General features: G+C 43.0%; 1 protein-coding gene across 1 annotated transcript in view; it reads right to left on the bottom strand.

Annotated features, from left to right (window-relative positions):
• The window catches only part of LRRIQ1 (leucine rich repeats and IQ motif containing 1), a 1,142,626-nt gene that overhangs the window by 903,251 nt on the left and 214,450 nt on the right, over positions 1 to 24,925 (bottom strand). The window contains exon 7 of the mRNA XM_085653925.1: positions 3,036 to 4,337. Coding sequence (XP_085510051.1) covers positions 3,036 to 4,337 — 1,302 coding nt within the window. The remainder of the gene's footprint in view (positions 1 to 3,035; positions 4,338 to 24,925) is intronic.

Below are 24,925 nucleotides of genomic sequence, written 5' to 3'. Positions count from 1 at the left end.
CTTGTATAGGCATCGCAATTAGCCTAAATCTGCTGTCTTGGAGGAATTTAGGGCAGGATAATGTCGGATTAGAGCCCCGGACGGCAGGAGCCTCACTCAAGTGCAGCCATGTTGCTCGCCGGCTCTCTAGCGCCCCCCCCCCCAACAACCTTAGCCTTCTTTTGAATCTTGGTACTTCACCTTCAATTGTGTGACTATGTGCTTGTACAAAGGATCCATCACAACTTGAATCTTCTTTATCCAGTAAATGTTGTGGCAGATAATGTGATATATTACTTGGCAAGGTGTGTACTGGCATGAGTGTCATTGGAATGTCTTTTTCCAAAAATGAAGGTTAATTTTGATGTTTTTGGTTTAGTCATTAAATCTGGTCTCCTCAAACGACATGGTCATCGTCATCAGTTGTCTTGGATAAAGTCCTAGTTAGCACTGTCGATGACGCCTTCTAAAACAATGTTGTTGCAGACTGTCTTCTTGTCAACTATGTCGTCCTTGTTGACGGTGTGCCACCATCGTCTAAGGTGCTCTTATCAACGGTGCTATGGTAGATGGTGATGTAGCCAATTCAGTCGATGGATGGCAAAAATGGTCTCCAGTGAAAGTGACATCATTGTGGACCTCATTGAAAGTAAAGATGTTGACCGTTTAGGTTTTTTCACTGACCTTATAGAAAACATCTTTTTAGGAAGGAGTTGTTGGATCAGAGGAGGGCTTGTGGAGTGCTTTTGAGGTGTTTTTCAGTCAGAAGCGCCATATGAAGACAAGGCTGACCTCTCTTGCGGACTTTTTAAACAGATTTTTTGGTGGTTCCTCACAGGGTTGGGATTTTGATTGAGATGTCTTGGAAAAGCCTTCATATTTTTACGTAGAGGTATGTGCATCTCAGATTTAGGTTTTTTGAGCTACAATAACAGTCTAGCCTATCTATCTTTAGGAGTTTTTGTCGAGAAGGTTCTACCGCTCTTGCAATCCTATGCCTTGTGAACAGGATAAAAGCGGTGTATACACTTCTTGGAATGATCCTCAAAGTGAAGGCTCTTTCTGTCACAAGTCCCACATGGTCTGAAACGATGTTTTTGGAGAATTCAGACTAGGTCTGATTTGTTCAAGTTCAGGAATGTGAAGAAATTCTGGCAATTTTCTCAGAACTGCAAAAAGAATTCGAGTAAGCCAGCTTAATTGTGACTGTCTGAGAAGAGCTCAGGGGACTGCTTTCACACACGACATGCAGCTAAAATGGACTACTGTTGTGACCATGAAAAGCCTTTTTAGCTGTGTTATGCATTGTGCTGCTCACTATGGGACACATGTACCACCCTTTTTTGCGCCCGCAAACAGGAGATCAACCTATTTGCGACCGCAAAAAAACATCATGGCATGTACAAACGCTATTTTGTGAGTCACTGACTTGCAAAATAGCGTTTGTGACTCTCTCAATTAGGAAGGGGCGTCCCTTCCTAATAGGAAGACACACTGCCATGCACTATTGTTTTGCGACCGCATTTGCGGCCCCAAAACACTTGCAGTTTACCGCCTACTTCAAGTAGGCGGTAAACCACTACCAAATGGGAAGCTGTCCTCAGGGGACCCCTTCCCCTTTGTGAGAAAATATTTTTTAAGAGCAGGCAGTGGTCCCAGGGACCACTGCCTGCCCTTAAAAAATGAAACTAAAAAGTTTCATTTTTCTTTTTAAAATGTATCCCATTTTTCTTTAAGGAAAACGGGCTGCATTAAAAAAAAAACCTGCTTTATTTAAAAAGCAGTCCCAGACATGGTGGTCTGCTGACCCCAGCAGGCCACCATCCCTGGAAGAGCTAGCCATTCCCACTGGGGTCCAAATTGCATGCAATTTGCGACCCCATTTGGAATCACAAACCGTGTCTGAGACACTGTTCTACATTGCAGTTTGGGAGTCGCAAATTGCAGGTGTCATACATCTGGCCCTATATCTGTTGTGGGACTCCCAGCTTGATGACTAGGATGATTAAAGCATGTGAATCTATGAAAACTATGTAGTCACCAGCAAAGAGGTTGTCGTGATGGGAAATTAATGGACAGTGAGTGTCGCAGACGAAGTAGCAGGTTGTGCCTACTTTAGTCTGTACCTCATAAAGTGATTTTGCTGGTGCTTGAAGATTACTGTCAAATATTTTTAAGGCCTTGTATGAGGGCACCCCGGATATAGAGGGTAGGTTCTCAGCAGATCTCTGCTTGCGGTGCCTTAAGTTGAGCCAAGCACAATGATACCAATTATCCTCTGAAAATGGCGAGTCATTAGCTTTAGCTTTCTTTTGAAGCCACCTCAAGAGAAAACCTTTACAACAGTTTGAGGTTTTTGCTGAGAATTTTCTGCAAATCTTGCAGTCTTTGAACTTAGATGAGAATAGAACAGTAAATGCACTCCTCGTGGAGATCTTTAACGTACTGTCTCCTGTTTCCCCATGAGTTGCAGGCCACCAAAACAGCTTTTTTCCCTCCATGCTGAAGAAGTGAATTTCAGACAAGAGCGCCCAAAGAGAGAGTGCCAGTAGATATGAAAATCCAGTTGGAGATCAGAAATTCAACATCTTGTACAAGCTAGAGGAAAGCTCTGATGGGACTTCCTTTCACAGGACACTAAGTTAAAAATCTGAGATATGGTGGCCTCTGACAGGGAATGTTGTTGGGGTGCTGGAAGCTGACTGGCAGAAATGTGGGTCATTTTTTGTGTCATTATTTGGTTACTGAAGTGACAATGAGGTCTTTATTAAAGGATATTACTATTTGAAGGTTACAATTGGACTCCAAGCGTGATAATGAAGAATGATTGCAGTATATGAATCAGCGAAAAGTCCAGCAGTGGAGAATGAGGAGTATGAACGCAAGAGTGAGGGAAACTGTATGGAGGGACTCAACCGCACTTGTTTTTTTGTGCTGCATCAAACAATACAAATGTTTGGGTGGGCATAATAAAATTGACCGAGTTCCCAACTACTGGCATGATAAATACTTCACCCACCATGCAGAAAATAATAAACAATTCTAAAGAGACATACCTGCTTTAAGACATGCCAAGGACCTGTCTTAAGGATGACTTCTGCATTCAAAGGAGGCAGTTTGTTAGCAGCAGAGCTTTTCCTTGGCTTGCTTTTTTTCAGAACTTTTTTTCTTTGATTTTCACTCAACACCATAGACCATGGGATGCAGTTTTTCATCCATGCTAGTCGCTTTTCTTCAATGTGATCTGGAAGCACTAGCTTATGATAAGCTCGCTCGAGTACTTGATTATTTTCTTCAGAATGGAGAGTACATGTCTCCTTATATTTAATTTCTGTACTTAAAAGAGAAGGGGAAAGAGCATCCTCACTTTTGACTTCTGACCTGAATGATTGCCACATATTAGCAACTTCATCGCTGTGATTAATATTCTCAACCTGTTGGCAGTGCTTACTTTCTTTGGCTTGATTTATTGCTTCATGAGAAGAAATATTGAGCTTGCTGTCTCCTGCAACAGGTTCTTTAGTTTTGGTATCAATTTGCAAGTTATTGTCCTGTATTTTCCCTTCTAAAACAGACACCTTTACTGGGCTCCCTTCCTTTGGAGAAGTTTTTTTGTGCTGCTCCTTGATTTGTTCCGTCAGTTTGAGTTGCTTTTCAGTCCCCACATTCATAACTACCTTTTCTTGACTCTCAAAACATTCATTTCCTATTTGTTTTCTTTTATTATTTGTTCCTTCCCAAATGTTCTTTACAAGATTCTTTTCAAGCCCTTGATCTCTTTTGCAAACATTATGATTTTTGCTACTTTCCTGTTGTGTGGCTGTTTCCAAGTTTGATTTATTTACTTCCATGTGCCTTTCATTTTCTTCCAAATGTTTCCTAGCAACTTTGTTGTCTTTTTGCTTCCTCTCTTCACTTTGCTTCAATTCATCCAGCTTTAGTTGTTTTTCTTTTTCAAGTCTCAGCCTCTCTGCTTCTTTCTTCCTTTCATGCAATTCGATCTTCAGACTTTCTTGCTGTTTAATTTCTTCAAGGTGTTTCTTTTCCTCTTCCTCTTTCCGTTTCTTTTCTTCTTCCTTTCGCTTCTTGTCCTCAAGCCTTTGTTTAATTTTTGCTTCGGCTGCCATTTTTTCCTGATCCATTTTCTGTTGGAATTCCTTTCTCCTCTTATTTTCAGCTTTTAATTCTTTTAATTTGGGAGCATATTTTCTATAGGCCAAAAATGCTCTAAATCTTGCTTGGATTACTGTTGCTGCTTTACACTGGATTTTTTCTAGAATTTGTCTTTCTTTTTCTTTCTGTTCTTCAAAAGACTTTTTTTCTGCCTCCATTATCTCTTGCAATCGATTTATTAGATCCTAGGAAGCATATACAGAGATATTTTAACATAGTGAATGTAAAAAAGTATTTCATAGGGTGCAATTTTAGCAATTTAAAAATCTAACCCTTTGATATATACATCATTGTAATCTCAGTAATATTTAAGTTTTTAAATAATCAAATTCAACGTACCAAAAACCATCTCTAGATCAAATCAACAAAAAGAGGGCAGCTTTCAAATACATACCAGCAATGCTAGAAACGAGTAACCCACCAGAAAGAGAATGAGACAGTGTGTGTGTGTGTGTATATATATATATATATATATATATATATATATATATATATATGTATATATATATATATATATATATTACCTACTGGCGGTCGCCAGTAGGTAGTTATAGTTAGGACCCCTTTTCCATAGGAAATCCGCAACATTCTATTTTGAATAACTTTGGCGCCGGTCGATGAATCCTCGCGAATTTCTCAAAATAGGTGGGGCGCTACGCTCCGCTCCTACCCTGAAAGTCTCGGGGGGATTCGTCAAGCGGGGGCTGAGATAAAAGGGGGGTCCCAAAACGCGTTTTTCCCATGCATTTTTCCATAGGACCTTTAGAACGAGCTACAGCCCGAACGGCTGAACAGAATTACTAGAAATTTGGCAGAGAGGTAGCCATAAGGTCAAGGAAGTGCCTTTTGCAGGTCTGGTGTAAATCTGTTCAGTATTTCCTGAGTAAATAGCATTTAAAAGCATATATATATGTGGGCGGAGCCTAACCACACATCTCATCCTGAGATCTGATTGGCTGTCAGCACTTCATCCAAGAAGTGTTGGCAGCCATCTTGGGACAAATATACATGATAGCACCTCATTAAAAAGCATTGCAGTTAATAGAAGGTTTTAAGACTTTAGTTACATTATAAATCATTTGTTGATGGTACCATACTCATTTTAGGAATTGTGGTATGTTCTAAGGTGATTTCACCATGTGAAAAAGCCTTCTTCTGGGATATCATGATTGAGAGAAAAATATTTTCTCATGCTTTTACCACAGAGGTTTGGAAGGTGATCTATAGGCTAAACTGAGAGCTTATTTTCTGTAAATTCACATTATCTTTCTCAGTCATGTGAGAATGAAGTCTGATATTCTCAGTAAAACATGTACATCCAACAAGGGCAGAGACTGTCAGTTGATTCCTTTGTGTTCTACTGCAGCTTCCCAGAGTGTTCCAAAGAACTACTAGAGCGCTAACAGTCCTACTTATGATAAACGTATGGCACACCTGAAGCCATCTTGCTTGGATTAAAGTGGTAACTCTTAAAACATTTAATTTAAAAAGGAACAAAATGAGGGGGTTCATTTTTCCATAAAAAGTATGATTAGTGCTGCAGAAAGAAAAATTAGGGCACATTTTGAGTGACTTCACAAATCCTCTTCTATTTCATTAAAAAATTCTGACATGCAGACTGAAACATGCACTTTCAATACCAGCAGCAGTTTTCCCTGGTGAGCAGTAGCTTTACTACAGTGATCTAATGAGCAAAAAGAGTGCTAACATTCTGAATTTATGGCAAATGTGTGACACATCTGAATGCCTTCTTGATGGAATCAAAGTAAAAAACTGAAAGTATTTCCTACTGAGGAGACTGCAGTAAATGAGGAAATTAGGAAACTTCATAACAAATAAGTCTCCCAAGATGGCCACCAGAGACAAAAGAGCCCAAATGTAGCCCAAATATCACCCAGATGTAGCCCAAGTATAGCCCAATGACAGAATGTCCCAGAATGTTCTTAAAAACAACTAGAGCGCTTACTGTCTTCATTATGACAAAAGTATGGCACACCTGAAGCCATCTTGATTGGAATAAACTGGTAACACTTAAAACATTTAATTTAAAAAGGAACACAATGAGGAGGTTCATTTTGCCATAGAAATTATGATTAATACTGAAGAAAGAAAATGAGGGCACATTTTGAGTGACTTCTCAAATCCTCTTCTATTTCATTAAAAAATTCTGACATGCAGACTGAAACATGCACTTTTAATACCAGGAGCAGACTTCGATGGTGGAGTAGTTTTACTACAGTGATCTAATGAGCAACTAGAGTGCTAACATTCAGAATTTATGGCAAATGTGTGACATATCTGAATACCTTCATGATGGAATCAAAGTAAAAAACTGAAAGCATTTCCTACTGAGGAGACTGCAGTACATGAGGAAATTAGGAAACTTCATAACAAATAAATCTCCCAAGATGGCCACCGGAGACAAAAGAGCCCAAATGTAGCCCAAAATCAACCAGATGTAGCCCAAATATAGCCCAATGACAGAAGTGTGCAAAACACTTATTATTTTGTGTTTTTGCAGTGTTATATAGTGCAGACTTGTCAGGTATTGGAGTGCTTTACATGAGCATTGGTTACATCACACAAGAACAAATTCATTTTGGTTGTAGACATGGGGAGACTAAGTGATTTGACCAGAATCACAGAATGTCGAGCTGAAGCAGAAACTTCAACCTGGTTCCCCAGTTGCAAAGTCTGCAGTTCTGGAAGTAACACCACATCCTCTCCCCTAAGTGCAACATTTAATCAAGTGGTCAACTGGATAAAAAAACATAAAGATAACAAATAATTTAAAAGTGCTTTGTCGCTATTTGAAAACTCAGAAAATATGTCCTTATTTTAGTCTTTTAGAGCACTAACCATAATTTTGATGCCAATAAGACCCTCTCATATATGTAATTTCTAAAGGAAATGCTCTAGGTATTACAGTTTTGATTACATCAAGATGATGTCAGGCGTTCCACACTTTTGTAATAAATATAGAATGTTAGCAATCTAGTTGTTCATTAGGATACTGTTGAGAGGCAGAGGCCAGGGGCACGGACTCTGAAAATTGAAGGCAGGTAGGAGGGTGCAAAGGCAACAATTTAACCACACTGAGCAGGCAGGAAGGGCCGTGGAAGCACAACAGACTATGGAGGGCAGTGGAAAGGGGGGCAGGGGCAACAAACCAACAATACAGGACTTGCAAGAGAGGCTGTTGGAGGGAAGATCTATTACGGGTTAAGGAAGCTAGGGGCGGTCCCCAGATCCCCGGGAGCCACCACAGAACTGAGCAGGAGAGTGAGTCAGGGACAAAAGGGGCACCTTAATTTGAGCCGGGGTGCCTAGGAACGCTTGCTCCAAAAATGAAGAAAACAGACATATGAGACATGGAATTGGAGGCAGAATACAATGGCAGTTTAATGAGAAGATGCAACTTCAAAGAAACCGCAGAATAGAGACATAAAGTACAAAAAACAGAATCCAGATAATCATACAGCTGTCATAATATTCTCTGTATCTCAATTAATGTACTGACAGAGAGAGAGAGAAAACACATCTATAAATGCATCATGAGAAACAAGTTACACCAAGGAAAATGTTACCTAGGAACACTCACGTTTACTCTTAGAGCAAGCATTCCTGCAATTACAATACAAAATCTTTTAAATGCAAAAGTAAAGAGAACAATGGTTAAACATAACATGACATTTCATATAGGTAAAATAGAATAAGATACTTCAAGCAAAGCAGAGCAAGACATTTTAAGCAAAGGAAGACAAGAGCTCCCAGCTCTTGGGGAAAACCTGCACTGCCTGTTAACCTACATACAGACGGCGAGGTAGTCCGTCGATATCTGTGGGTGCTCCCTTTTTATATCATTTTGTGGGCTCATTTGCACGCTACATCTACCTACGTATGCTACCCAAAAGCTTCGACTGCAGATTTTACCAGACATTTCGTCATTTACCCACTTAATGCTGACAATGGACTGGGTGAAAAGGTCAGTCTCTCAGGCCAATCGCTTATCGTAAGTTCCATAGAGCAAGCAGAAAATAATGGGTATTGTACGGGAATTCAATATATTCATGTATAAAATCTCCTCAGTTCTCCTAACTTGACGCTCTGCGGTTGCCACTTCCTTAAAAGCGGGAAACCTGCCCAGGACGCAAGTACCAGTCCAGGATGCAGCCTACTGTATGTCGACAGCTTCAGGGGGATGTTGAACTTTGATACCGAGCACGGAGCACTCGGGTAGGGTGGGGGCTACTAGTTTGGATCAGAAGGCCTCGCAGACCTGCCTTCAGACTGCTATACACTAAAATTGCAGAGCTATGGTCAATTTAACAAAGAGGCCTACATATTGAACAGAAGGGCCTACACAGGGGTTTTATGCTGGCTGAGTGGTAAGGATGTCTCAGGATACTTATATAGCAATACGGGACCCGCTGGTCAATTTAATACGGCCTACAAATGCAGCTGGCAGGGCAAGGACAAGGGTCTCATACTTCAGGTGTGGACAGAACGGGCCAGGGGCCCCCTGTGATACAAAATCTACCCTCCTTCAAGGCTGTGGCAATGTAATAGACCATTGTGGGCAGAAGGAAGAGGCAATGGTAGTACAACCATACATGCCAACAGACCCGATTCAGCCAGGAAACGTCCAATGTTTTTAAGCTCAAATGGGCTTTATTTGATCTGTCTCCTGTCTACAATATCCTCTTTTTCAATGTAACTCAAAGGGGAAAATCAATACCCCAGTTTTTTTTCAAAATCTCCCTCTTACCAAGTTCAAAATGTTCGCAAGTATGGTACATTGGATCATGGAAGGAAATGGGATAGGGACATGGACTTGGATAACAGAGGACAGGAGGGACATGGAGAGGTGCACCAAACTGACCCTGCAGGGCAGGCATCAGGGTTTGCAGCAGCACAATACACCACACAGGGCATGCAGGACGGGAGTGCAGCACAACAATCCATAGAAAGCAAGAGGGAGGGGACAGGACCATGCACATGGACAACAGAGAACAGAGGGGCAAGAGGCAATGGTAGCTAGCTGACCATAATGGACAGACAGGAGAGAAAGCTGCAGCATAACAGACCATAAAGGGCAGGAGGGACGGATCAGGGGCATTACAATGGAACAGACAAGCCAGGAGGGAGGGAGTAGGGCTGGGGGCAAGGGGGCAGGGCAGGAGCAGCAAGATAGCCATGGAGGTCAGGCAGGATGGGCACTAGAAGCAAGACACACCATGAAGAGCAACAGTGAGACTGTGATGGCATACACACAGACCATGGAGGGAAGGTGGGAGGGGGTCAGGGGCAGCTAACTGACCACACAGGGAAGGTGGGAGGGGCCATGGCAGCACAGAAGACCATGCATGGCAAGTGGGAGGGTTAGTGGCAGCACAATGGCTATGATGGGCAAGAAGGAGGGTGGAGGGGCATGCACAAAGGACAATGGAGGATAGAAGGGAGGGTCAGGACCTGTGCACAGACAAGAAAGTTCAGGGGAAGGGACCTCACAACAGACCACACGGGGCAGGCAGGAGGAGCAGTTGCAGCACAACAGACCAGGGAGGGCAGAAGGGTGTGGCAGTACAATGGACCATGTAGGACAGGAGGAAGAGGATAGGGGCATGGCATGTGGACAGGCAGGGTGGAGGTGGCAGGGACAGGTTACAGTCATCTGACAATGCTAGGCAGGTGGGAGGGGAGTGGCAGCTCAACAGAACACTCAGAGTAGATAGGAGTGGCAGGTCCATGGGACATGGTGGGCAAAAAGGATGGAGCACAAAGACATCGGAGGGCAGGGGGAAGGAGAATAGGGGCAGCAAGCTAAGCACAGAGTTTAAGCAGGAGGTCAATGATGGGGCATAGAATTGGGCAATGGAGGGCAGGAGGACTGGACTGGTACATCATACGAAATTGAGGGCAGTGGCAGCACATCAGACCATGCATGGCAGGAGGGAGGAGGCTAGTCCATGGATTCACACAACAGAGGATAGGGAGGAAGGGGATGGGGCAGCAAGCTAACTGTTCAGAGAAGGCGGGTATTAGGAACTTTATTGTTTTTAAAACATTGTGTCTGTGCAAACTACTTAAAATATGAACAAGTATGCAGCATAATCTCACTTTTATTCAGGAAGAAGAGGACGTTTGTGACTGTGACTCCGGGCTCACTTGGCAGAAACACCCCCTGACCCTCCACCCCCTATCGCAAAATGTAATGCCCGTGAAAAGGGTAGGTGAACACAGTGTTATATAGAACATAGTCCTGAGAGCACGATTGAAAATGAAAACTAGATATAGTGTATGGTATAAACTATGCACCAAAAAGTGTGATATAAGATGAACCGGGCGTGAAATATAATTTGCAATACATTGTGCGCAATGACAGATTCATTGGAGAGCGCGAGATAGCACAGGCACTAGCGCGTGCTATGCGATATGCGCCTTGGAGTGTAATATGCACAGGGCAGTGTTGTGTAACCTAACTAGTCTCTAAAGTTGTAATATAAAATGTGTGCTGGGGAGTGTAACGTTGCATATGCACTGTGACAAATATATGGATCCCAGATTGTAATATGTATGGCATAGCACTGTGCGTTATAACATAGGCATCGAGAAAGGCACGTTAGATGGGGCAATATAACCCGTGCGAAGACAAGTGTGGCATGACATATTCACGGGGTGGTGTTACAGTGCACATGGGCTAGAGAGTGTCATAGCATATGCACTAGCTAGTGGAATACAACACAGAGGTGTGTGGCACTCGGCAGGCAATGGTGGGTGTAACACAGCATTGGGCTCAGCCAGGAGCACGCTGTGACTCTCAAGTGATGTTCGTCCCCTTTCCAGAGAGTAAAATAAAAAGTATTACACATCCGGCAGTGGATGTGTGTTTTATTAACCGTGAGGGGGGTTTCTTGCATAGTTTTGGTCGAATTTTTGTCGAATCCCCTTTGAATGGCTTGGTGTGCATGTGTATTAAATGTGCCCGTCAATAGCTACCCATGTTTGTATAAATAAACGACAAGGGTGTCTACCAGGATTAGGCACGGTAGGGCATCAGACATGTCAGAGCTTCACTAGTGGTGTAAATACATTCCACGTGGATTCATTGCATGCATAGTCGCCTTTTAATGAATATCACGCAAATCGTCATGGTGATAGGTACGTACGGTTTGTCCAGCATGTCCTAGGTGTGTCTATAAATATATATTTTTTAAAAATAATAAAAAACAGTGGCCGGCCCTGGGGATTGGGGTCAAAAAAATATAATTAGGAGACTGGCCCTGGGGGATGGGGTCATCAGGGCCAATAAATTAGAATAAGAAGGGGAACCAAACAGCCCCCCTTCTTAAAAAACTAAAATAAATAAAAGACTGGCATCGTGCCGGAGGCCATGCCCCCTCCGTGCAGCACTCTGCAAACGCGCCCCCAACAGGCATCTCCAGTATGCGCCAGGGAGCTGCGCTGCAGCCAGGTGTTCTGAGGCCAAGCCCCTTTTTACACCTCTCTGCAACGCAGCTCTGTGGCGCTTACTGGAGGTACCTAGTGGTCTAGTTTGACCCTAGGGACCCTTAGGATTCAGGGGGACTCTCAACTTAGAACAGCCACAGGGCGCGTTTACACAGTGGTGAAGGGAGGGGACGGGGCCTGAGGTGACGTGTGCAAACACGCACTATGGCATGTTTTAAATTGGGGATATAATTTCCCTTCAATACTGAGGGCCCCTGGGGGCTAACTAGCCCACCAAGTGCTTCCAGTAAGCGCCACTGAGCTGCATTGCAGAGAGGTGGTCCAGGCCGTGCCACTTTTTACACCTCTCTGCAACGCAGCTCTGTGGCACTTACTGGAGGTACCTAGTGGGCTAGTTGGACCCTAGGGACCCTCAGGATTCAAATGAACTTAATCTCCCAACTAAAAATGGACACAGGGCGTGTTTACACAGTGGTGAAGGGAGGGGACGGGGCCTGAGTTAATGTGTGCAAAAACGCCCTGTGGCCTGTTTTAAGAGGTAGTTTTAATCCCCATGCCCTATTATACACTAGGGGCTTACAGAGGAGGTCATGCTAATCACAGGGGGACCCCAACGCATAATGTTCCCTAGTGTATGTAGGTGTTTTCACTGTATTCTAAGTGTCTTTTAACATAGCACTGGCTCTAGGACTGGTTAGTCAGACTCAGTTACCACCAGTATCCGTCTGAAAAAGTTGAGGGTACAGGATGATTTTGCAACAAGGCTTCTTTCTGCTCTTCTTTTTGTTCTTTCTGCACGTTATCCTTCTTCCTGCACTTATCTTCGTATTTGAGGACTTCTGTTGCTTCTTTCTGCACTTCTTTTGTTTCTTTCTGTGCATTTTTTCTTCTTTCTTCACATGTCCTATCTCTGTAGGCATAGTTAGAAATTAGCATTTAAAAAACCTTTGAAATTCACTGAAAAAACCATGGGTTTCACACACGTTATAGTTAGGAATTAGCATTTAAAAAACCTTAGAAATTCAATGAAAAAACCAAAGGTTTCACACATGTTATAGTTAGCTGGACATTTCACTCGTAAAAAAACATTGAAATTCCCCCGTTATAGTTAGTTCAGCTAACTATAACTCGCGCGCCCGCAATGCACTACTGATGACGTCACATATTACATCACTCATGACATGGTCACTGACATCACTCATGACATCACTGATGACATCTCAAATGACATCACTGATGACATCACTGATGACATCATCCAGTGATTGTGTGTTTTTATGAAAATTATATATTTTTTATATTTATGTATATCTCAAGGTCAAAGGAAGAATAAATGGGTATATAAGTGTCTAAATGGATACTTTTTTTTGGAATTTTTTTTGTGTAACTGACTGTTTAAGTGTATCATAGTGAATACATGGCTTACTGAGTAATCTTTAAATATTTAAATATCTGTATCAGTTTCTTACTTTGTGTATAAGTGGCTGCATGGGTTGGTGAGTAGCTACATGAGTGTCTATATAGGTTATTAGTTGGTTTTTTATCACTATGAGTGTCTGAGTTTCTGTATGGTTCGGTGGGGGGTATTACTTAGTGCATAGGTGCATGAATGAGTGACTCACTGTTTGTATGTGTTGAATACAGCATGTGTGCAGGACTGTATGGGTGGATGAGTGTGTGCATGGGTGTGTTAGTGAGTGAATGACTGTCTCAATAGTGTCTTTATGAGTAACTACATATGTTTTAAACTAGTATATGTGACTATTGGTGTATATAAGTGAGTATATGTGAGAGTGAGAGATTGGAAGAGTTCCTGTATGAATAAGTATGTGTTTCTATAAGTGATTGTTTAAAAGAGTAAGTATATGTAAGTTTCTGTAGAAGTAAGTGTGGTGGTGTGTGTATAACTGTATATGCAAGTAAATGGATGATTGATTCTTTATTAGCATGAGTGACTATGTGTGTGAGTTACTCTATGGATGAGTGGCATTGTGTAACGGGATGTACAGGTGTATGAGTACATATGATGAGTGAGTACATGTATGAGTGACTGTAGAGGACTGTTGGTGAATTACTGTATGTGTATGTGGTTCTTAGAATTACTGAATAGGTTGTTGTAACTGATATTGATATGTTCATTATTTTGAACATTTTAGTTTCTATTTTTGAATGTGTGTTTCAATGGTTATATTAGGGGGAGAGGAGGTCTGCCACTCTATCACAAGGATGATGTCATCAGTGATGTATGTGTGTATATATATATATATATATATATATATATATATATATATATGTATATATATATATATATATATATATATATATATATATATATATATATATATATATATATATATATATATATATATATATATATATATATATAGATAGATATAGTATCAAACCTGGATGACTGATCAGAATATTTTTTAACGGCACTTGATTTAATTTTAAAACATAACAATTGTATTTATTGTTGGGTTTAAGCAAAACACATTCTAAATATATACATATATACATTTATATAATATTTACATTCATTTGGAACAGCCTTTCTATTTTCCAAGGTGTCTTTAGTGTGCCTCATTTAATAACTATTTGTAATCTATTGTTGTGCTTAATTAATCACTCTAGAAACCCCTTTATTAGTACTTTATTTTTCACTCTTAATGCTAATTCTGATAATTTCCTCACTAGTGTTTGTCTGAATCTTTTTTTCCTTAAAAGTGGTTTCTCAAGTGGGAGGGAGCACAGAAAAGCAACTAGTATTATCTTGTATTCTTGCATAGCAACTGCTAACCATTTCCTAATAAATCAGCTTTACAACTACAGTTAATTCAGTCTGCACCAATTCTGCCATCTTGCAATATCACGCATATGATGAGCCTTCTGTTGCCTTGCTGGTCAATATTATTTAGCACAAAATTTACAATGAGGTTAGGTTTACAAATCCACACATTTTCGTTCTTTAATTCTATGAGCTACTCTTGGCATATAGCCAACCTTCTTACTCGTATCACTCAACACTGGTATTCTCTCATAATCTTACATTCTCACATTTGATGAAAATCAGTATCTGATGCTCAATATCTGTGGCATTGATCTGGTATCATGAGTGTGCTCTATGCAAGGCCAAGCAGGTGAGGTAATCTGACTGGCGGAAGAAAAAAGGGAACTCCTTGAATTTTAATTTTGTATGCTTCACAGATTCAGATGCTTACATTATCCTCACATTGACTTTAGAGAATGATTCAGGCACATGAATCTACAAATTAATGTGTGTATTATGGACAATTTAAATTGTATGTATGAAAATATCTTATTCATAGGTCATAATCTGGAGTAAACACACATTTTACCCAGTCTTCAGCTAGAATTTCCCTTGATAACTGCTTCCCATTCACCTCTTACTTTGAAATATCACCTGCTCTGGAGCTCATAATGGCCATGTATGTATGTGATATCTTTTTTCCCACTTTGGCCAAATGCCTGCATTGATGTCTGGATTTTTTAAACAGGAGCCTTCTCTGGCAATGTGAATTAATCTCATGTTTTTCCCAATCTGAATATGAAATTCCCCCCTTACTTCCACAAATGTCCTTTAACTCTGTTTTAGGAACATGTTCCTCATTTTATTCACACCTAGCTCTTACCAGCACTTACTAATAATTGTCCTTTCTCCCTAACAAAGGTTTTCATTAGTTCATGCCAGGACAGTAGTCTGAAGTCTTAGGAGAACACAAACACTTAAATTTGGCAAGGACTTTCTTGCAAAGACTCTAACTGCAGATTCCTCACCTTTTCGAATGTTCCCAGGTACCAGGTCTGGAAGATTTTTCAAAGCAAAACTTTTACGCATCGGTAGATGGTGTTATGCTGCTCCTCATCAGGTCTGTCCTGCCCCTGATGTAGCATTGGGGCCACTATTACAGTGCCATCTCTGTTCGCTGATGGTCTTCTTTTGTACTCATTTCTCCTTTTTGGGTCCAGGGAAACACACAAAAAGTTGATCATCCAGTAGATTATCTGGTCTGATCGATGTAAAAACGGAGGGTCCTTTAATAATCAAGGAAGTAGAGTCACTCCTCTTCCTTGGAAGGATGAGGTGGAGTGTAAACAAAGAGCAAGGTGATGGATTGCCCTGTGTGGAAAGGTGTGACTAACTTTAGTGACAAAGCCATTTATGTCCAAAGCAACAGTTTGTCTACGAAGAAATATGTGAATAGCAGCAGGAGGGACAGGGTCTGACTTTACTCACTCAAAGAGTAGAGATAATTGCGATAAGGAACACTAGTTTTATGGGTAGCATCCATAGAGAAAACCTGTGCATCAATTCAAAAGGAGTGCACATCAAATAGGTGTCGGGCTAGTTGTGGGAGCATTTCTGCTAACATAAAATGAGCGTGGCAGTGCGCTCGCGCAGGACAAGAATCTCCTGAGGCGGAAAGCCGGGATAAGTGTATTTTAAACTTGTGGATTGCCTAACTTGCACTGTTGCTCTATTTTTAAAATCGTCTTTTTTTAATACTTTGCACAACTGTCAGGCGGGTCCACACTTCCCTCCCCCACCTCACACAGCCGATCGAGGCGCTGGGCGGTGAAGACTCCTGACTACCCCAGAGGCGGCCGGTGGAGCGAACGGCCATCTTGCGGGTAGAGAAGGGTGGCGGGCTAGTTGTGGGAGCATTTCTGCGGACATAAAATGAGCGTGGCAGTGCGCTTGCGCAGCGGGAGCGCGCAGCGGGCGTGCCGGAAGGTGTGCCACAGGCAAGCCCGTCTGCGCCCGACCGAGCCCAGAGGCCACAAACCCTGCCCGAATTGAGGTAAATATTCCCCTTGCCTCTCGGATTTCCTACTCTGGAAATGACTTACGGAAGCTCAGATGGAGGGAGCCAGACAATCACCAGTACCACCTGTGTTGTCAACAGAAATTCCCTAGCATACTGGAGGGTCCAGTGGCGTGTAGCTATTGTCAATTTCAAGATGCCCAGATATTTGCTGGCCCTGAGATTAGGAACAACCTAATGGAGCAAACTGTCAGTGGTTTAAAGTGCATATTATGTAATGTGACATCACTTGCAAAGCACTCTTTTGAAATCTGGGACATGATCTCATCGCACACTCCAGACATGATTTTTTACGGAAACATGGTTAAATTCTACAAATTATCCACTGATTGAAGTGGCTATTCCCGAGAAGTCACCTTTTTGCATCTGGATAGGGAGGGAAAGACAGGTGGCGGGATAGCGATAGCATTTAAAAATCACTAAATTGGATTAGCACATTAAGAAATAATAGTATGGAACTAGGAATTTTCAAGATTACAACCTCTCCTACAGACAGCTGGAATGGAGCCTTATTATATCGCCCCCCGGACTTAAAGACCGATTTTGCGGACAATTTGACCGAATTAATTGCCATGCACGTCCTTGCTGCAAATAAGTTCCTCCTATTTGGGGGATTTTAACTTCTACGGGGAAAACTCAACGAGTCTGGAGGTGAACAAACTCATGTCCACTCTTGATATGCTTGGCCTGACCCAAAGAGTAACTGGTTCAACCCTTATCGCCGGGCACATGTTAGATCTTATCTAACATCGATTATCTAACCTGCAGCCCCCCAAGAGCCTCTCACATGGTCAGATCATGCTATGATCAGTTTAGTCATCAAACTGTCTTGCCCTAATACTCCAAACTTAAGCTCGGGTAAGAAACAAATTATGCTTAGGCTCTGGCACAATCTTTCAGTCGAAGCCTTTGAGGAGGTTTTTCAATCAGAAATGTGGAAAATGGAGATGGGAAATGAGCGAACGCTGGAGGGCTTCAACAAGGCGTTCGTCACCGCCTTGGATGCAGTGATTCCTAAAAAAACATGGTTCAGTCGCAAAGCCGCCCTTCAACCCCCTGGTACACCAACGAGCTTAGGTCGGGAAAGCCCAAATGCAAAAGATTGGAGAGAGTCTGGCGCGTTAGTAAAGCAACACAAGATAGAACACAGTATAAACAATTCCTGACCACCTATCATCTCAATTTAAAATTGGCAAGACGCCAATTTATCATTAACCAAATTGAAGGTGCCGCTAATGCCCCTAAAGCCCTCTTCATCATAGTAAAAGAATTTGTATCTCCTCACGCCTGCAGGCAATCCCCCATAGAAACTCAAGATTTTTGTAATCAGCTAGCAAGCTACTTTCAAGATAAGATCATCAGAATCTACGCTAACTTTCCATCTAAAATTGCGCAAGTTTCTGATAGCCCCAGCAGACACATGGATTTGGAAAAACGGACAGGATGCATTTTGGACTGTTTTGACCCAATTACCCTTGAGGAAGTCTCTAAAGCACTTGCCTCATCCAAATTGGGCTCACAACCGATCTCTGTCCACCCAAGATGATGGCTCTCTTAGCCACCAGTTGTGCGCCAGCTATTCTCCAACTGTATAACTTATCTATACAATCTGGGAATATTTCAAGAACATGGAAGGAAGCATTCGTGCGTCCTATCTTGAAGAAACCAACGGCAGACCCACGAGAACTCGGCAACTATTGCCCGATCTCCCTTTTACCTTTACTGGGCAAGATGCTGGAAAGCATGATCAATAAACAACTAAGTCAATATCTGGAGCTAAATGAAATTCTAGATCCATCACAATCGGGATTCCGACAGGGTTTTAGCACCGAGACTGCTATTTTAGCAGTCACGGACTCGCTCAGGCTACAAATAGATAAAGGGGGATCGGCAATATTGATATTACTAGATCTCTCCGCAGCATTTGATACCATCTCACATGAAATGCTAGCAGAGAGACTTGACTCTTGTGGTATCCAAGTAACAGCTTTAAAATGGTTGCGAAACTTTATGTCCGGTAGAACACAAACAATCATGTTTGGTCCACATCTGTCAGATTCAATCAGCTTAGACAGAGGCGTCCCTTAGGGCTCCTGCCTAAGCCCGACCCTATTTAATATTTATATGGCCCCATTAGCATGGGATAGCGGAACAATTGGGCTTTGAGATCATCTCTTATGCTGATGATACTCAGCTTATGTTCTCGGTTGGCACGGACATAGTAGCAGAGAAAGCACGGTTTACCAGAGGAATGCTTAAGATCTCCAGTTGGATGACACAGAACTGTCTCCGGCTGAATCCCAGAAAAGCAGATTTAATGCTGATGGGCAAAGCCACAGCTAGCTGGTCTGATGACTGGTGGCCTGCCCAATTTGGAGTAGCCCCTGTTCCTACTCAATGCGTTAAAAATTTAGGGCTAAAACTAGATCAGTCTCTATATTGAAAGGCCACATTGCCGCGCCGACCAGCTCATGCTACTATAGCCTGCGTCTGCTGCGCAAAATTCTCCCCTTTATGCCTACTACCCATCGCAAAACCTTGGTCCAGGCTATGGCCATCAGCCGCCTGGACTATGGCAACGCCTTGTTGGCAGGGGTAGGAGAGACTCTGATGAGCAAACTGCAGGTGATTCAAAATACTGCAGCTAGGATGGTACTGAACCGCCCAGTGGGCTCTGCATCGGCGCCCTTATTGCGAGAACTCCACTGGCTATCAGTGAGAAAGAGATCGTTCTTTAAGATCTGTTGTCTCACTTATACAACACTTGATGGAAGAGGTCCCAAATACCTCCAAAAGAGACTGACTAAACACGTACCTAATAGAAACCTTAGGTCCGGGGCACGGGGTCTCTTACAAGAACCGCGTATAAGGCTGTGTCGCTCTGGAGGAAAATCTTTCTCGTATTTAGCACCAAGATACTGGAATGAGTTACCAGATCCCCTTCGCAAAATTGCTATCTATAGCACATTCCGGAAACAGCTAAAAGCGTTCCTATTCTAATCTTTCTTGCCTCTTTTCTAGTCTCAGGAATATTTCTAGTTAAGCGCCGAGATGCCCCCGGGTGAGTAGAGCGCTATAGAAGTATATATAACACAACATAACCAACTGGAGCACTACAAAAGGTGTTGGCGGGAACATGTGGATCAGCCCCTTTAATAAACTAAACACAACAGATAACTTAAAAAGTGATCAGTGATCTGACCAGCGTAGAAAGGCTAAATAACAACCCTTAACTGCTGCCACATTAAGGCATTGCCTGGCTACAGAGAGACAAAACAATAGAATGTCACATAATTTTGCCTAAAAAGGCTGAACGTCAGAGGAGAAACCACGAAACAAACCTCTCTCATCATTTAGCAAATATAGTTATAGTACAAACCTACCAGGGTGACACCAACTACTTTGGAAAGAAGGTCAAAGGCTGTCAACTGTTGTTAATTAATCTCCACAAATGGAGGTGTAGGCTGTGCAGGCTAGGGTACAGACATGGCCCTACTGTTGCGACAGGCAAGCCTCCCGAAGTTCGGGAAACAACACTCTCCTTGCCATGTCTGGAGCCACTAGGATGACTGGTCTCACTTGATGTTTTTCAATAGTCTGGGAAGTAGAGGATAAGCATAGGTTAATTTAGTGGCTTTTGTGCTTCACCTTGACAAGGATTGTCGTTGTTGCTGGAGTAAGGTTTTCACCCCACAACCAATAACCCAATTTCTTACATTGATCTTAGAAGATGTTCACTTTGCCTCTTGAAGAATTGTCTTGGCCTAATTTATTTCGTCTTCAGGGAGGAATTCAAGAAAATAACTCAAATTAGATCACATTTGTCTGTCGTATCTTCCCAGATTGCCAATAAATTAGATGCTCTCAATGTGGCAGCAGCCATTGCAGGGAAATGCTTGCCAACATTGTCCAGTCTTCTGCCTTCATTATGAGGTGGAGCAGAACAAAGTGTAGAAGGATTCCTTGATCTCCTCCTCACTGCGTGCATCACCTTAGAATCCAGTCTAGGGTGGCCTATGAGAAAGTGAGAGAGTTGTCAGAATTTTATATTTTTTGATCAGGCAAGGGACAGTAGCCACCTCAGTTTTTGTGTTCTTCATTATCTTCAAACCCTCTACCCAAATGAAAGCAATGATCAGGATGGCCTTTAACAAATTGCAAGCCAGTTTCTTGAAATCATATAAGAAGTATATGGATGGTTTCATGCATAAAGGTAGATTAAATCTCTTAGACACCCTCTTAAGTAGAGCACGGAATCTTCATCTGATGGTGGATTTGTGGCAGGCGGAGTAGCTGGAGTGGCTAATGGTGCCACATAATTGTCCCATTCCAAACTTACATCTTTAAAAGCATCATCAGGAATCTTACCTTCCTCTTGATATTCAAGGCTCGGGGAACGAGCAAGTGTTGTGCACTAATCGGCCCACCAGAGGGCACACACATGAGTTGGATACGTTACACACCTCTCGCTGCTCCGTGGGTGACATTCTCATTCTCAGAAGCCTTCCGATGTGTGGTCAATCCAGCGGAGCGTGTGCTTGTTTAATCCCAGGGACACCTGGAATCATAGCGTCCTGCGAAGCCTGTATTTTACATTGGTGAAAGCGGCACTATGCCCATGTTCAAACAGGTCTGTATCTGCACACTTGATGGCCCTCTCATTGCTGCTGCTAAGGGACCAGGCACAGGCCTAGGTGACAACAGATTAACCCTTATAAACCTTGCAGGGTGTTTTGGGGCCCCAGGGCAAGTCCCACTGCACAGAATTTAGCACGCCCATATCCACTGGCGTTGTCCAGTACCACAGTTACAGCCCCAAGAGGTGCTTTGCATATACAGGCAATTACACATTGCTCAAACGATGGAGGCTGAATACATTGAAGAGTACAACTACTTGATGATGATTTTTGTGAAGTAGTAGACACTGCAATACATCAGGCGGGAGCCTTAGCGATCGTGCCTTAGCAATAGCGCTACTAGAAAGGCGATTGATTTAGCTTGTTTACTCACACCCAGTTCCTCTTAATTTATCTATAGATTCACCCGTCCCAGGAGTGACATCATAGAGCCTAACCAGGGAGCCCAATGCCCGCCAAAACGCAATGATGACGGAGGGGCTGATCTGAGCTCATTTGAGTAGCTAGAAAAGTACCCCACTAAATGCCTTGATGAAGACCCAGGGGCGCTACTGGGACCCACATCAGATATCCTCTCTTTAACTTGCTCCTTCCCGACTGGGGAGGATGATGACTCCCATGGGGATTCTAATGATGAGGCGGGCCCCTTGAGACCATGGCGTGCATACCCTCGTGTTACTCCCGCCCCCTCACAAAATGACGCTGAAGGTCAATTGGATGTGCTGGATCCGGACGATCTCATGCATCCCAGGTCAGGGGAGTGATCCTCTTCCATCAAAGTAGCCAAATATGTATATGGCAGGCGCATCCGCAAACCCCTCAAGACGGAGGTGCAAGCCCATCTCCGGGCCAAATGTCCATTTTCCTACCTGGCAGGCAAGGTGGCTCTCACGCCAGATCTCGATTCCAGAATGGACATGTTTTTGTTAAAATACATTTATGACTCTAAGAAGGGCATTAATAGGTCCTGGAGGATCTGCCAGGACAAACTGCTGGATTTATTAGGGCCCTTGACTAAGGTCCTTCGACCTGGCGGAAGAGGCTAAATCTTCTGGTAACCCTGTCTCGCCTGAAGTCATGCACAATAATATTTCTACGCAATGCAAACTGTGCATTAGCCACAGAGAGAAGGCGTTCCCTTTCAATCAAGGTTGACTCCAAGTTGGGAGACATGGCCTCTATAGAAGCAGAGGAGTGGCCTAAGGAAGACTAGTTGGGGCTGCCAAATAGGCTATCGCCATGGTAGGCCTTTTCAGAAATTTAGACTGCACTACTGGGCAGAAACGTGTTGCTCTTAGCCATCCCTGGTGCCTTAGGATGGCCGCACCCACTAGCTGACGGAAGCTGGCAGTGGCAATGTCCATTGCAATGTCTATTATTTCTGACACTGCTTTTTCTCCTTCAGCAAGGATCTTAATGAACTCTTTTTTGTTTTCTTCAGGGATGAGGTCTTTCATTGTCCCCATATCAGACCACATTTGCCCATTGTATCTGCCTAATATGGCCAAAGCAATAGAAGCCCTGACTGAGAATGCTGCCATTGAGGAAAATCTTTTTCCAATGGAGTCAAGACGTTGACCATCTTTATCCGGTGGAGATGTGATGGGAGTAGACAGATTTTTTTATCGTCTCTGGGCTACCTGCAAGATCACAGAGTCAGGCTTGGGATGACCCATGAGACACGCAGGAGAGTCCTCTGGAGCCCTAGATTTTTTATCAAGTCTCGGTGGCACAGGAACCACCGAAGCTGGTGTCATTACCTTGACCCCCTCTTACCAAATGTGATCAATTATAGGTATTGACCTGTCTTTGCTCTTTAAAATCGTACAGAAAACAGTCCGACTATTGTACAATTGTTGGAAAGTGGAATCTGTTAGTGGCTCTGTCCATAATATTGTGGAAATCTCCAATATTCTCTGGAGGCAAGTCTGAAGGACGATGAGGTGGGGGAGACGGTGTTGGTGCTATGTAATCATCCCATTTGTTGGTGGGTAGAGGGGGATCATGGATTTCTCCTTCCTCAGGCTCTTCCTCAGAGGTGGTAGGATCCTCCCTGGGAGGCAGAGGAATTATGGGACGTGGTGTTAACCTAGGTGTGCCCAGAGGTGGTGGTGCGATGTTTGAGGAGCTACCGGCGGAGGCGGGGGCAATGTGACATTGTCCTCTTGAGGAGGAAAAAGCCTTTCATAATCCGCCAACATTTTTTGTAAGTCCAGTATTAGTGTTGGAGGAAATTGAGCAGGCTGTTGTCTAGGCTGCTCGAAGTATTTGTATTGTTGATACTGGGCATGAGGGGCCGGATAGTGCTGATAATATTGTTCCTCATCCTCATAGTCATCGTCCTCTTCTTGATATTTGATGTTGAGCTCAGAAGGGCTATGTGCTGTTCCACATTGGCCTTCATCCTCATCGGAATCCTTCACATCTAAAAGATGGCTGGGGGATAACGGTGAAATATTTAGTGTCCTAAATCTCATCTGAGCAGATTGCAGAAACGGAGTTTAAGGACCTGCATACAAAATTGGATTTTTTGTTGTCGACGGTGCTGTTGTCGACGGTGAAATTTTTCTCATCGACCAAGACATCGCCGACAGTAGTAGAGCTGTAGATGGTGGGACTGTCATAGTCGGTAGGATTGCCGTCATCGAAACAGCTGTCGTCGACGATGGAGGGATCGTCGACGATGGAGTCGTCGTTGACGATGGTGTCGTCGACGATGGTGTCGTCGTCGAGGTCTTTGCCGACTACGAGGTTTTCGTCAACGGTCTCGTCGACGATGAGCTCTTCATCAGTGGTGCTCTCGTCGACAGTGGAGGTCGTCGACGATGCAGGCAACATCGACAGTATGGGACCTTTGACACTCGCCGTAGATGAAGTTAACGCCGTCGACAGTCTCGATGCCGATAGAGTCACTGTCATCGTCGTTCAAGAAGTAATAGGCGTCGATGGTGAACTTAACGCTGATGAAGATTTTTGGCTGACTTTACCTCTAGAATGGCTTGACGACTCTGGTTTTCTTTCTGATGTTCCTGAAGACTGAGGGGAACCAATCTCTGAGGAGACCTTGGGCTGTTTCTCCTGCTTAAGAGATTCCTTGGTCAGATGAGAGACTTTTGAATGTTTCTTTCTCTCTTCAGGCTGAACCTCAGGCGAGCAGGGCCTCTTTTGAGACTTGGAGGACATATCGCTATCAACAGCCGATGAAGCACTCTGCATCTTTTTTCAGCCACAATAACAGTCTTCCTTCTCCATCTCTCAAGGTTTTGGTTGAGAAAGTGCGGCAAATTTTACATTGTCTTGTCTCATGGTTGGGATAGAGACAATAAATTCAATCTTTGTGGGCATCATCCACATGCACTCTTTTCTTTCCGCAGGATTTACAAGGTCTAAATAATCCTTTTTTATCAGACATTCTTCTTAAAGGTTTGAGGAATAAACTTATCTGAAAAAGCTGAAGAACTAAGCAGAGCTCAGGGAGACTCCCTTACACACACCGTGCGGTGAAAATCTGAGGGATTCAGCCTTTCTTGGGAAGCTTCTATAGGGTGCTGGCTGCTGTTTTAACTTTGGTCCTTTTTATGAAAGGAAGCTAATAGGCTATTGAATAATGGTTGCCACCATGATAGCCTATGGAATTTACTATTTACTATCTACTACTTTGTCATATGTACCGTGGGACTCCCACTTCGACAACAGGGAATGATTCAGGCATGTGAATCTATGAAAGATATCCCAATACTGGATAAAACTAGGATATACTCATGATACACATCAATACCATCAGCTCACTATTCACACTCAGCCACTCACAATTCACCT

Source organism: Triturus cristatus, chromosome 4_1 (assembly GCF_964204655.1).
Source record: "Triturus cristatus chromosome 4_1, aTriCri1.1, whole genome shotgun sequence".
Lineage (NCBI taxonomy): Eukaryota > Metazoa > Chordata > Amphibia > Caudata > Salamandridae > Triturus > Triturus cristatus.
Note: the sequence above shows the minus strand (reverse complement) of the source record. Positions and strands in the feature narration are given on the sequence as shown.